The sequence below is a fragment of the Ursus arctos genome, unplaced genomic scaffold, assembly GCF_023065955.2.
Source record: "Ursus arctos isolate Adak ecotype North America unplaced genomic scaffold, UrsArc2.0 scaffold_36, whole genome shotgun sequence".
NCBI lineage: Eukaryota > Metazoa > Chordata > Mammalia > Carnivora > Ursidae > Ursus > Ursus arctos.
Genome location: NW_026623050.1, coordinates 9,159,057 through 9,174,192, shown reverse-complemented (window position 1 = coordinate 9,174,192; position 15,136 = coordinate 9,159,057). Strand labels below are relative to the sequence as shown.

At 42.1% G+C, this 15,136-nt stretch overlaps 1 protein-coding gene across 1 annotated transcript in view; it reads right to left on the bottom strand.

The window, feature by feature from the left end:
• Positions 1-15,136, bottom strand: part of TUBGCP4 (tubulin gamma complex associated protein 4) — a 34,431-nt gene that overhangs the window by 14,468 nt on the left and 4,827 nt on the right. The window contains exons 2-9 of the mRNA XM_026479879.4: positions 14,847-14,975; positions 11,400-11,522; positions 10,965-11,018; positions 10,112-10,168; positions 7,123-7,202; positions 4,689-4,890; positions 1,751-1,916; positions 1,399-1,523 (exon numbers count right to left, since the gene is read on the bottom strand). Coding sequence (XP_026335664.1) covers positions 1,399-1,523; positions 1,751-1,916; positions 4,689-4,890; positions 7,123-7,202; positions 10,112-10,168; positions 10,965-11,018; positions 11,400-11,522; positions 14,847-14,975 — 936 coding nt within the window. The remainder of the gene's footprint in view (positions 1-1,398; positions 1,524-1,750; positions 1,917-4,688; positions 4,891-7,122; positions 7,203-10,111; positions 10,169-10,964; positions 11,019-11,399; positions 11,523-14,846; positions 14,976-15,136) is intronic.

The following is a 15,136-nucleotide window of genomic DNA, read 5'->3' as shown; positions in this document are numbered from 1 at the left end:
CCGGTCACAACCTAAGTTGGTGGATGAAGCACAATTCACTAAACCAGGGGGCGCCTGGGGGGCTCAGGCGGGTAAGCCTCCAATTCTTGATTTTGGCTCAGGTCATGATGTCGAGTCCTGGGACTGAGCCCCGCATCAGGCTCCCTGCTCAGCGGGGAGTCTGCTTGTCTCCCTTTCCCTCTGTCTGTCCCCTTGCTCATGCTCACTCCTCAAATAAATAAATCTTAAACAAACAAAAAATACTGAACTAGGAGTTACGAGACCTGCTCCTGACCTCAACTTTGTTACTTACTCTGCAACACCAGACAAGTTAGCTCTCTATTTTATTCATTTATAAAAATGGAAAAATAGGGGCGCCTGGGTGGCTCAGTCATTAAGCGTCTGCCTTCAGCTCAGGGTGTGATCCTGGAGTTCTGGGATCAAGCCCCACGTCAGGCTCTTCCGCTGGGAGCCTGCTTCTTCCTCTCCCACTCCTCCTGCTTGTGTTCCCTCTCTCACTGGCTGTCTCTCTCTCTGTCAAATAAATAAATAAAATCTTTATAAATAAATAAATAAATAAATAAATAAATAAATAAATAAGGAAAAATAATATATATATTTTTAAAGATTTTATTTATTCATTTGACAGAGATAGAGACAGCCAGCGAGAGAGGGAACACAAGCAGGAGGAGTGGGAGAGGAAGAAGCAGGCTCATAGTGGAGGAGCCTGACGTGGGGCTCGATCCTGTAACGCCGGGATCACGCCCTGAGCCGAAGGCAGACGCTTAACCGCTGTGCCACCCAGGCGCCCCGAAAAATAATATTTGTTCTGTGTTCCTCACAGGGTTATTATACCCACAAATGAAAAAGTAATAAAGCAATCTAAAATATAAATGAGGTGCTAAATTTAGTCAGAATCCATTGAATATGTTGATTTCTCGTAATTATTGCCAACTACACCGACAGACTCAAAATGCTGACTGCCTGAATTTGAAAGTGAGACCTCCCTTTATCCAACTAAGTAGCTAACTAGCAAACTCCTGTTAGGTGTGAAGACTAAAGTAGTTCTGCCTCTATTATTAAAAAAACTTCTTGCCCTTTGACTCTCACAATTCTCTCCAAGTTTTTTGTTTGTTTAAGATTTTATTTATTTACTTGTCAGAGAGGGAGAGGGAGAACACAAGCAGGGGGAGCAGCAGACAGAGGGAGAAGCAGGCTCCCCCCTGAGCAGGGAGCCCGATGGGAGACTCGACCCCAGGACACGACCTGAGCCGAAGGCAGACGCTTAGCCAACTGAGCCAGCCAGGCGCCCCTCCAAGCTAAGTTCCAACCACATCAAGAAGCAGTGGAAGTCAAGTACTCAATTTCTGGGGAACTAGTCTGTTTTCTTGCTAAGAAAGCCAACTCTGACATACGAACCTCGGCCACGGTACTGCGGATACGATCCACCACCTGCTCGAAGTCCACGAGGCTGAAGAGCGGCTGCTGCTTGAGCCGATGCAGCTCCGCGGCGAAAGTGTCCTCTTGGTTCTTCAAAATGGATCCTGCAAAATAGGCAGGCAGGAAGACAGAGAACAGCAGGACAGGCAAGGATTTCCAGTCCTCACGGTACAGCTCCTTCCCCTGCTTCTCACATAAGCGCGTCACGGCTGTGCCGCAATCTCGGGGCACAAATCCTATAGCCACTCCCTTGGACCAGGCAACACACTGGGGCCAAGCATATAAAAAAGGGCCTTTGAGGACAGGGTCCACTGGGCAGGGAGGTTCTTACCTTTCCTAGTCAGGTTTACGTTTTGATTCTCAAACATCTGGACAGATTCTCCAACAAACAAGATTTTTTCAGCAACCCGCACTGGAATGTAGGACGGCAGAATCTCCACCCGTAAGGAAAACTGTTTTAGAGACGGTGCCAGCATGTTCTCTTCCTCTATCAGGCGCTACTCAAAGAAAAAATCCGCATCAGACATGATGTATAAAGAAGTGGAAAGCAAGAAAACATCACTAATTCTCCCAACCCATGATTTATATTTTCTAGAAGTAGGGACTTTAATTTTTTAAAATGTATTTATTATACAAAGAGAGTGTGTGCCTGAGTGGGGGAGGGGCAGAGGTTGACAGAGAACTCAAGCAAACGCTGTGCTGAGCACAGAGCCACACATGGGGCTTGATCTCACGACCCTGAGATCACGACCTGAGCTGAAATCAGGAGTTGGATCTTAACCAACTGAGCCACCCAGGCGCCCCGAAGTAGGGACTTTAAATCTGAAGTTGCACCATGCCTAAATTACCAGTGTTAGAGAGATGAACGTATTTCCATTTTCAGACAGCAGGACAGCATGGTGGAAATAACAGTGTTGTTTTTTTTTTAACATTAGGATTTTAGTCCTCACTCTGCCTTTACTATGTAAGCATTTGTGCGGTAGATGGGGAACTCGGTTTCCTTACCTGTAGCATGGATAGTCAGTCTTTATTTTTTCCAGGTCTACAGGTATGTGACTTTATTATCTCGTCATATATGCTGGCTCTGCCCAGCTCTTTACAGTACACAGCCCGAGTCATTTAGCCAACTGGTTGTGAAAGTGTGGCTCGGGGACCAGCAGCATCAGACGCACTTGGAAGCTTATTAGAAATGCAAAATTTCAAGCCCCTCCCCAGGTCTAGCGCAACCTGGGAGATGAGACCCAGCCATCCATCTGTGTTTTAACAAGCTCTCCCGCTGATTCTGACGCACGTGGAAGTTGGAGAACCACTGCTGCAGCCCATGACGCCCCAGATGCCCACCACCCAATCACTCAGGCCCCTTCCTTTCCTCCAACTTGCTTTGGATTTGACCCTTATCCTCCAGCTCCAACCAGGAACTCTGGGCCCCCCAATCCTGACTTAGAGCTCTGCTGTTCACCCTTTCTGTTTTGTGCCCTAGTGCGGCTGGTCCTCAGGACATTTGCCCAGACCTTCTTTTCCTCTCTCTCTCTCCTCACTCTTCTTCAACAATCATATCTCCTTCCATCACTGAATTGATCATTTTAACAGGTGTTTTAAATCTTTTTACATCTCAGGACTCTCTGCCATTATATAAAAGCTATGGACCTTTCAGACAAATATACAAACATACATTTCACAGAACCTCCCAAAGCCACCCATGGGCCCCAGGTCAAAAACTGCTATATGCTGATGACTCCTTATTCTTTATCTTCAGGTTAGACCGTTTTCATGAGCTCCAAGCTCAGCCCACTGCCTGCAACTACCTCAAAATCAACATGTCCAAAATTAAATCTTTTTTTTTTTAAGTAGGCTCCACACCCAGCGTGGAGCCCAATGCGAGGCTTGAACTCACGACCCTAAGATCAAGACCTCAGCTGATATCAAGAATCAGATGCTTAACTGATGAACCACCCAGGCGCCCCTCAACATGTCCAAAATTAGATCCATCTTCTTTCTCCTAATACCTGCCGCACACATTCCGTATCATCACTATGCGCCTAGCTGCTGAAGCAGAAACTTGGGTGACGTTCTTGATTCTTCCATCTGGACTCCCATCCAATCGCTAAGGCCTATCTATTCCACCTCCTCGATCTCTCTCAAGCCACTCTATTCTTCTGCATATTTACTGTCACCACCCTTGGTTTAATTATTTTTTACCCAGGTGTCCCCAACATTCTCTTAACTGGACCCACCTGCTGCTAGTCTTGATTTTTTAAAAAACAATTTCCCCACACACTATCTGGAGTCACCTATCATAAAGTCTGATTGTGTTAACCTCTTATGTAAAATTCTTCACTGGCTCTCAGCTCTTTTGAGTTCAAGTCCAAATTCCTCCCCGTTGTTTACAAGGGCTTTCAGGATCTTACCTCAATAGCTCCATCGACTGCACCTTCCCCCATCCCCTCCGCTGCCCCTGCACTTTGTGTTTCAGCCTTTATTTGACCATTTCAATTGAATTACTACTGGTTCCTCAAGTAAGCCACGTCTTTCATGTTCTCTGTACTTTGTACACATCCTTCCCCCTGCCTGGAACATTTCCTGACCTCTCCTCCCAGACTCTTTGCAACTTAGATGTGCACTCCACTGAAAAGCTTCTCCAGCTACCCTACGACCCAGTTCTGAGAACACCCGCACTTGCTCTTTCCAGAGCACTTAGCACACTGTAATGTCATTGTTGACTTTTCTATGTTTTCCACTAACAGTAAGGTCTTTAAGGACAGGGTCTGCTACATTTTATTCCTCTACTTCAGTTAAACACTCAGTTACTCTCCTAGAATAGTGCCTGGCATATATGTAACAGGCATTTGAGAATATGTTGTAGCAGGACGAATGAATAAACGGATCAATGGATGAATAAAGACAATACAGGGCTTTGGGGACTCTCATCGAAATTCCAAGCTGCATTTAAAAGTTATAGGGTAGCTACATAGCCCACATGTACCTTAAGAAACAAGAGTTATTAACCTCATAAATGCATATACTGGGAAGAGGGGAAACAAAGGAATCTCACAAATATATTTTCTATTTCGTAGTCTCACATTAAGTTAGGTGTTAAGATAAAACCAAGTTCAAGCGTTTGTATCTGCAGAATTTGTGAAAGGTACGTCAACTATGATGAGCTGAGAATGGGGGGGGGGGGGCGGGTTGGAAATCCCTGAAATGTCAACTAACTACAGACTTTCCTGACTCCTGGCAGGAGTATGCTAGTCTTTCTGCTATGCTCTCACCAAGTCCTGGAGTTCTCTCAACTGTTTTCCTGTCAGTCCCCCAATGCCCAGATCCTCTTCATCCTCTTCTGGCTGGGCACTGACGTTACCAGAAGACGGACCCTGTTTGATAAAGAACTCTTCGTGCTGATCCAGGAGAAGTCCATGTAGCATCCAGGCTGAGAGCTGCTTGTACATGACCCCATGACACACGGCCAGGATCCTGAGTGGAGAGAAAAGCAGGAACCTTAGAAGTCCACCTAAGGACCATTAAACCCCGCATGGGCACAGAGGCCAGGCTCTAAACTGCGACAGGATAAACAGAGCCCTGAGAGTCTGATGACTTAGAAGGGAAATGACCAATTAAACTACAAGTAATTGTGCTATTTTAATTTAAATGTCTGTGGACGAACTAAGTGATTAAATTTCCAAACTTGCAGGCTACATACTGAAGTCTAAACGTTCAGTAAACGTTCCGCTAGTTTTTTTTAGAAGAGGCACATTTTCTTTCCTCCTTTTGTGTAAAGTGAGTTTCAAAACTGAGGGTTCTTGTTAAATTAAACGCGCTTATCGGAGTCTTTTTGGCTGACGTATTAAATTTATTCTTGTTGGAATCACATGGAAAGAGTAGATTCACTCTGTGAGAGGCAGGTATACCTGAAGAAGTGTATTCAACAAAATGCAGAAAGCCTGTTGGGAATGCGATATTCTCATGGTCTCAAAGGATCACTTCCCAGAAAACATTAATTACAAGGAGGAAAATGTGCCTTTGAAATGGAGAGATCTGACAGAAAACACCGAAACCAAGTGATCGAGCTTCTACACCACCAATAATGGAACACACTTTCTGTGCCTTCTGATGTGATGCAACAAGAAATAATACGCCCTATGGTATGTAGTGTTCTTGCCAAGAATGTTTAAGGTAAATCTAATCAGGAAATAATCAGAAAAATCCAGATCGTGCAACAGTTTACAAGACAATTGGTCAAGATTCTTAAAATGTCAATTGTCATCAAAGATTAAAAAGGGCACTGTTCCAAATTAAAGGGGACTAAAGAGAGGTGACTGCCAAATGCCACATGAGGACACAGACTACATCCGGGAGCTCAAAAAAGAACAATGGGAAAGGACTTCTGGGGGACAACTGGAGAAATTCAGATTTTGGATAATATAATGTTGAATTAATGTCCACTTTTTTGGGTGTAATATGGTATTGAGGTTATATAAGAGAATTGAGGTTATATAAGTCTTTTTGCTAAAGAGATACCAAACTGAAGTATTTGGTAGTTAAGCCCTTCAAATGATTCAGCAAAAAAAAAAAAAAATGTGGTGTGCACGTGTATATATTTATTTACATGTATATATTTCACAGTCTATATAGAGGGGAAAAAATGTGGTCATATGTTAACAATTAGTGAAGCTAAAGGATATACAGGTGTTTATTGTACTGGTTCTTTCAACTTTTTTGTAGATCTGGAAATTTTCAAAATAACTTGGGGAGAAAAGAAACTGAGCTTGAGTTTGCTATTTATAGTAAGCTAACTGGATGGAATCTCTCTTTAAAAAAAATCAAATGGAAGGCCATTTACATTTTGCACATTTGAGTCTATAAAGTTTGGACCCTGAAAATACATAACAAACACGCACTTATCATATGACCTATGTAAGATTTTATATTCCATGCAGAAAATTATGTATATTTATATATAAACATACAGAAGTTAAATTGTGTATCTCAAAGATTAGAAAATATTTCTATTTCTCTTTGCATGGCTCTATTTTCTACAATCAAAATGCAGTTCTTTTATTAGGAAAAAAAAAAAAAAAGCCCAGTAATAGAAAATTAAGTTCCTTAAGTATGTTCTGGAAAATTATTTATAGTATTTTTAATTTTAATTTACATTGATAGACTATGAAGTGAATGCACATCTATTTAGCTTTCTTCCGCTGCTGGTAATTTTCTAATTTCCTGATATAACAGACAACATTGCAATGAATGTTTCTGCATATGCTTATTTTCTTCTTTCAAATAATTGTTAGGATAAAATTTCTAAGAGTGGCATTATGGGATTATAGAGTGTGAACACTTTTAAGGCCCTTGATATATCAGCTACTCAAAATACACGTTTAGTTATCCCGCACATGTAATGGAAATTCTCCAAGGATAATTAGATCCCCAAATTAAAAAGCATTGCTTCAAGGTTATGTAGGCAACTCTATAGAACCTAGCTTTGATACTCAACACTCTGTAACACTCTTTTTGCAGTTTCTCAGCCATCATACATGCAGGTTTTTCTATCCTGCTCTACACAGAAAAAGCTCATGGATCTTTTCTATCTTGGTCATAACTTTTCCCAGAGGGTAACGTGAGATGACCTGAAAATAAAACAAGTGCAAAGCCAAGTCACTTGATCACCCACCCCTGCCCCCAATTCCCAATTAAGCAATAACTTACTTTTCTAGTGCACTGCGAACAGGAGGCAGACCCCCACAGCTGTGTTTGTATACCGTTTCCAGGATTTGACAACCATGAATCTGCAAAATACAGCCTTGTCAAACTTGATTCCATTTTAACAGTTCAGGCAGCACAAACTCGTATTCGGTATTCAGTCCAGAGGGCACAATCCAGATAATGGAGATCAAGATCTATGTATAGTTCTGATTCTTATTCCAATTCCAACGTGTTTGGGGGGCAGTTTCCCCCACAACACCAAGCAATTCTCGAACACCAGCTGGGTGTCCTACAGGTCATGTCCTCTGCTTCTGACTCCAAGCCCAGGACTGATAAATCATAAGTTCCCGTGACCCTTCTCCTTGGATTCCATTAATTTGCTAATGCAGCTCACAGAACACAGAAAGCCTGTTTAACTCACTAGATTACCTGTTTTTAAAAAGCATACTAAAGATATGAATCAAGAGTCAGATGAAGAGATGCATAGTGTGAGGTCCCAAACAAAGGAGCTTCCGTCCCCCTGGAGTGTGGGCCCAGCAGCGTAGCACGAAGCAGCGTCCCAGTTCCTTAACCTACAAGCTCTCTGAAAGCCCTTCCGGCTTTTTCTAGAGGCTTCATTACATAGGTACACTTGATTAAATCATTGGCTACTGGTGACTGAACTCAATCTCCAGCCCCTTTCCCCTCCCCAGAGGTCAGGGGTGTAAAGTCTCAATCCTCCAATCAAATGGCTGGTTCTCCTGGCAACCAGCCCACCCTTAGGTGTTTTCCAAAAGTCACTTCATTAACATAGACGCAGGTGTGGTTAATACGGGTTTGTTGTGACTATCAAGACACCTTTATCACTCTTAACACTCACGAAATTCCAAGGATTTTAGAAGCTCTGTGTCAGAAAGGGGATAGAGACCAAATATATATTTCTTATCATAGATCACGGTACCATAATAGTTGTTTTCAAAAGTATGGACCCTCAACCCTCCTTTCGCCTCTCCACCCAACCAGTCTCCCATCACCAGCAGCAGCAGCACCTGGGAGTTTGTAAGAAATGCAAATTGTTGGGCTCAACGCCAGCCTTACAGAATCAGCATCTCTGGGGTAGGGCCCAGGCGCGTGGTTTTAGCTCAGCTGCAAGTGATTCTAGCGTACAACAAACTTTGTGAACTACTGCACTAGAGAGACCAGAATCATTTAGAGTTGAAATTCCAAGCTAAGAGGTAAAGAAAGCTCTTTATTTCAGATCAAGGCCTAATTCGGACTATATATAAGGCATACAGTTTTCCAAAAACCTGTTTCCTCCTTCTATGTCCTTCTGGCTCTCTCTTTTTAAAACTGCTTTATTGAGGTATAATTTATATACCATAAAATTCATCCATTTTAAGTATACCGTTCAACAATTTTTAGTAAATTTACAGTGTTGTGCAACCATTGCTATAATCTAGTTTTACAACATTTCCATCCCTTTAAAAGGATCCTTTGTGTCTGTTGGCTATCACCCCTGTTCTCACCCCCACCCATGTTCTTGAGACCTCATTCTTTAACTTTCTAGAGCCAGAGCACTCTGGCTTCTCTACCACCACCTGGGCAAGGAGGAAGATTAGCCCATCTGCAATCGCTCTACTCACTTTCTACTCTTCTTCTTCCTGTGGCCAATGGAAACTGAAAGTCAACTGAGATGTGCAGCCAAGCACAGAACACTTACACTAACTCTACTTACCTAGGAGGTCCCCTCCATCTTGGGGGGACAGTTTAGTGGAATGGTTAAGAGCACAATCTTTTGAGTCAGACCCACCCGGGTTTAGATCCCAGCTCTACCATCTCCTACCATCTGTGTGACACTAAACCACATTCCCTAAGCTACCTGACCCCGCAGAGGACTGAATGGGATCAAGTACGTGAAGCACTGAGCACAGAGCCTGGTGTAGAGTAAGTACACGGTAAAAGCTGAATGTTATCTGATGAGGGTAATGAGCTTTGAAGGGCCAAACACACATCCCCTACTGGCTTTGCTGGCTCAGAATGAACTCAGCACAGTAGAAATTTCTATACTTATACAGCACAAAAATGAAGCAGCAATCTGGCAAATTAACTGGTTAACTAGTTATATTTATTAAGGTAAACACTCCCAATAAGCTAAGGCACAAATATAACAGCTTAAAAACATAAATGAGCTAAACATTTAATCCATTTGTCCTTTTTCATCCAGCTATGGACTACCAGATTCTTCTTCTAAATCTCAAAGCATTTTCTCCTTAGTTATTACCTCTGCCCAGAAAAGGCATTCTCCTGGTATTGGGGACCCTCACTTTTCAACGCACATGATAAAAACTTGGGATAAGAACAGGCATATTTAGTAAAATAAGCATCTGGGTTTCAGCCAATGATCTAATTCTTAGAAAACTGCCAGCACCCTAATCATAAATCTATTCCTTCTAAAATGAACTTTCCACTTCTCCTCAAGATCCATATCCATACAGGGTTTTTTTAGGACATTTCATTTATTTGAGAGCAAAAGAGAGAGAGCATGAGCCAGGGGGAGGGACAGAGGCAGAGGGAGAAGCAGACTCCCCGCTGAGCAGGCAGCATGACCTGGGGCTCATCCCAGGACCGGGAGATTGTGACCTGAGCCAAAGGCAGATGCTTAACCGACTGAGCAACCCAGGCGCCCCCATATCCAAAAATTCTAAAACCTTAGTGTAAAATGCTCTCACCTCCAAATACCATCCATAGCATTTTGCTCCTACCCAGCAGCATTCTGGGATACATCTATTAATATTACCTCCACCTTCTGGATCAGGAGGTGCTTGAGGGCCGTGTCATAACTTATTTTTGCATTTCTGACATTTAGCATGATACCCAAGCAAATATTATTAAAAGAATGAATAAATAAATAAAAACGAAAAACTAGGGTTTTCAAAAAAGAATGCAAGGCAAAATCAATTATGAATACATCCTTGGTGCTTACCACAGCAAAGGAAAAAAGGAAAGTTCTCACCTTTTGACTTTTAATTTGTTCTACCACAACCATTACAGAGGGAAAAAGGAGCTGGAACTGCAAAGCAGAGAATAATTAGGAGGGTACATAACCAAGTACAAGGAAAAAAAATTGACTCAGGAAATGCTATTGTTTCTAAATGGTCCCACTTAACACAAAGATGGCAATACCACAGAACAGCCAAGATCCAGTATGTTAAGGCAATTTGATATGGGTTTGGCTGCAGAAAGAGAATGACAGATAGAAGCAGTTTCTATTTCTGAGGCTAGCATAATTGTTAATATTGAAGTCAATATAGAGCATTAATATCAGACATTAGATTTTCACTAAATTTGGAGCTTTCTAAACAGTTCTGATTTCGGAAAGCATACAAAATATAAAATGCCGGACTCTGAATTCAGAAGGAAAAATGTTCTCAAAAATAATGTCTTAAGTTAGATTATTCTTTTTTTTTAAACTTTTAATTTTAGTTTTTTAATCTTTTTAGAGAGGGGGGTGGGCAGAGGGAGAGAGAGAGAGTGTGAATCCTAAGCAGGCTGCATGCCCAGTGCAGAGCCTGATGCGGGGCTTGATCTCACAAACCCTAAGATAATGACCTGAGCCAAAATCAAGAGTCAGGTGCTTAACTGAACCACCCAGGTGCCCCTCTTTTTTTTTTTTTTAATTCCTCATTTTTTTTAAAAAAGATTTTTTATTCTTAAGTAATCTCTCCACCCAATGTGGGGCTCAAACTCACAACCCTGAGATCAAGAGTCCCACGCTCCACCAACTGAGCCAGCCAGGCGCCCCTTAAGTTAGATTATTCTAACAATATCAACAGATTCCAAGGCATTTTATTATTTGGGCAACATACCTGATCCAAGGAGTAATTGACATGTGATATGGAAAGATGGGGGTCAGCCAGGAACTGCAACAAAAAACACTGTGATTAGGGCTCCAGATAAAACTATCTCAAATCTATTTGATCTCTGAAAACAAGATGAGAATCTGAGAATGGGCTCCATGTTCGTGTTAGGCTATCGAGAATTAATAATTCGTAGAGTACTAATTCTGATTTTTCAGGTGACCAAAACACAGAGCTAGGGCTCTGATAAACGCACTCAAGAACCTTCGCCATGATCTGCATGTCACTTTGTGGCCTGGGCAATCACAGAATATACCGTACCCTTCAGCCATGCAGAAAATAGCTCTCTCTTAACTACCTGACCACATCAAAGGGTATTTCAAACTCAAGAACATGCCGTAATTGGCTGCCCCAGAGACGTCTTTCCCGTATCTCCTCTCTCACCTCTTGTTCCAAATCAAGCAGTGCTTGGCGATAAGGCTGCAAAACCGAATCCAGCCCCGTGCAGAAGGCCCTTAGGTAGATTCCATGTAACCCGCCTTGGCCCTGCTGAGAAGGATGGTGATCCTGAAATCAAACAGAGAGAACTCAGCCTCACAGCTCAGACGCCAAAACCTGAGGAAAACATTATCCTTTATCAGTGTTACTGATTTTGCTTAAATGATTCCAAATCAAAGCAGTGCTTCAATGAGAGGAAAATCCAACTAGAGAGACAGATTTTGAGTTTTGACCTTTTAAATAAATGTGATATTTTAATTTCCCATGCAGCCTAGATGTTACAGTCAGGTAGGGGGCACCTGGGTGGCTCAGTCAGTTAAGCGTCTGACTCTTGATCTCGGCTCAGGTCATGATCTCAGGGTTGTGAGATGGAGCCCCACGTCGGGCTCTGCACTGAGCACGGAGTGTCCTTAAGATTCTCTCTCTTTCTCTTTCTAAAATAAACAACCAGGTAATACCTCATATTGTCAGTGGAGATTTTTCTACAACTAACCTTAAAACTTTCAGCTTAAATCCCTTTTGCGGCTTCCCACTGCCCCAGAATAATATCTCCACTCCTCTGCATGGCATACGATGACTTCTACATTCGGGCCCTTAACTATCTCTCCAAAATTATCTTTTACTGCTTCCAACTTCACAGTCTCATTTCCAAACTACCCACAGTTCACCAAATGTGCCTTGCTTCTATTTCTCACCCCCATGAATCTGGATGTGTTCCACTTATAACTGTGTACTCATCTTTGTGACAAATACCTACTCTTCCTACAGGACCCAACTCAAGCACCTCTTTTCTCAGAGCCCTTCCTAATTCTCCCTCGGAAATGGACTGCTCCCCTTTGGTGCCTTCATAGCATCTCTCGGTAGTGCTCGAACTGTACTTTTGTTTATATGCCCCCTCTCTAGACCCAGAGCTTTGTGAAGGCAGGACACACACTTTTTTATTTTTTTATTTTATTTTATTTATTTTATTTATTTTATTTTATTTTATCTATTTTATCTATTTTATCTATTTTATCTATTTTATCTATTTTATTTTATTTTATTTTATTTTATTTTATTTTATTTTGACAGAGAGACACAGCGAGACAGGGAACACAAGCAAGGGGAGAGGGAGAAGCAGGCTTCCCCGAGCAGGGAGCCTGATGTGGGACTCTATCCCAGGACCGAGGGATCATGACCTGAGCCGAAGGCAGACACTTAACGACTAAGCCACCCAGGCGCCCCAGGACACGCACTTTATTCATCTTTGTATTTCAGCTACTAGCACAGTTCTTTGAACACAGGGTAAATATTTACTGAATAAATAAAATGAACTTAATCCTCCTTCTAACATCCCTTCTCCTGCCTGGCCTGGTAATTCATCAGGAGCATGAATCTGATAGTCAACACGAAGAGTGATAAGACTCTCACCAAGAGCCCACTTATGAATATGGCTTGTCTCTCATGAGACCTGCAATTTTTTCTAAGAGCCTCGTCTGTATTTTACACGGGGAATTGCAGAAGAAGTGACTAGAGGCCATGATGACCAGCCTCTCTGGCTATGTACTGACTTGGATGATTAGGCTCTGGGGGCAGTAGATACAATCACAGAATACCACAACGAGTGGGGTAGGAAGCTTAGACTCGGGGGTTACGAGGCACGGTATAGTCTGAGGATGCTGCGAAGGATACTAGCATTTCCTGAAGATAAAGGTTCACAGCTATAATAAGACTGGCATGGGTACAGGGTGAAATAGACCAGATGGGCTTACAACCAGCCAAATTTGTTTTGATCGTGTATCATTTTAGAGAACTGAATGTCTTCATTTATCACTAAATGAAAGAGAACTTAAGTATGCTTTTTACTGTTCCAAAAAAAGAGGCACTACAGATATCTTTAGAATTTGGGAAAGCAGAAATTCACATATTATATAAGATAAAATCTATATAGTCACAGGAACACAGGACAGGTTTTTTTCTTTTACATGTTACTTACAAAATTAAAACTAGAGGCCTTTTCATCTATATAAATATATGGGTTCCAATTCTGATTAATTCATGTGCCCTCATTAATATGATTTTATAGCAAAATGGCACGATTAGATTTTAAACTCACAAAATGACACTGATTAGATTTTAAACTCACATTTAGCTTACGCATTTGCAATAAAATCCTTTTGAGAGAATCAGAATCCCTGTCCCAGAGATGAAAATATAAGGCATTATTCTCCAACTCCTCTGTCCCACAGATGACCATCAAGGGCCTGACAACCAGCTTATATAACAGACGGTACTGACTGCCTTATTTCAGGAATCCTTCCTTTTCCTTTCCAGAAGTCCCCACCTTTCTCCTCAACCAGAATCATTGTTTCAACTGGGCAACAGTCATCACTGAATCAGAGTCACACAATTCAGCAATCTTTTTACTTACCACAGACAGAATTAAGGACTGTTAAAAATGACAGGGAACTTTAAAATTTCTCTTTAAAAAAAATACAAGTGCTTCCTATGCCCCAGGCACTTTGCATGATTTACCTTGTTTAATCTTCACAAGCCTAGGAGATAGGTGCTACCTATTACCTCTATTTTATAGGTAAGTGAACTGAGCCATAGTTACTGAGCATTAGGTTACTGCCAAGCAGTCTACGGCCAGTAAATGGTAGAGCAGGACACAAATTCTTGACCTCTACACCATTAATCACAATTAATAGTGTACACTTCCAATTAATTCATATTAATGGATAATATTTATTAAGTGCTTGCTATGTGCCAAGCACCTTCTCTGATTTATCTCTTATATTTTCATATAAGAAAAATGAAGCCCAAAGATTTTAGCTGATTGCTTCCATGTGACTAAGGGAGTTAGAAGCAAAATGGCAAAAAGATCCGAAATGATGCTTCATGCTTTTACCATTGGAATTGGAACTCTGGTCCAGCTCAGAGTGATTTAACTCGGGTCTCCTAAACCCAGGCAAAGCATATTTTCTCTTATACCAATCTACCTAGATTGGTCCCTGTGTATATTTTCTCCCTTGTTTGACCTAGTTACCTGGCCCTCACTTGAATAATTCAATGATAAGAAATTCATAACATCTTCTGGGGCGCCTGGGTGGCACAGCGGTTGAGCGTCTGCCTTCGGCTCAGGGCGTGATCCCGGCGTTATGGGATCGAACCCCACATCAGGCTCCTCCTCTATGAGCCTGCTTCTTCCTCTCCCACTCCCCCTGCTTGTGTTCCCTCTCTCGCTGGCTGTCTCTGTCTCTGTCAAATAAATAAATAAAATCTTAAAAAAAAAAAAAAAGAAATTCATAACATCTTGAGACTTATTTCATACCAATTACCAATGGATTCACTGAAAACCTGACATGGCCCCTGACCTCTGGAGGTGTCCGTTCCCTGGGAACAGCAGCCTACCTGTTGCTGCACATGGCCTGTGTACTGTTCGATGAACTCGGTGAAGCGAATATAGTCCGTACCCAGCCGGCAGAGTCGGTTCAGGACGCTGGTTTCACTGGGATGGAGAAATGGGAAGTCCTGTGACACCTGTTGGAAGAGGAACAGGCTAAGAACACTGACGCCCCCATACCTTTGAGGTGCTTCAAAGGCTTCATACTATGAATCACTTCCCTTCTTAAGATGCCCATTTAAGTGTGGTAAGTTCTAAAGTGCTACAAGGTATTGCCCCCCATCCTTGACCTAGTAAG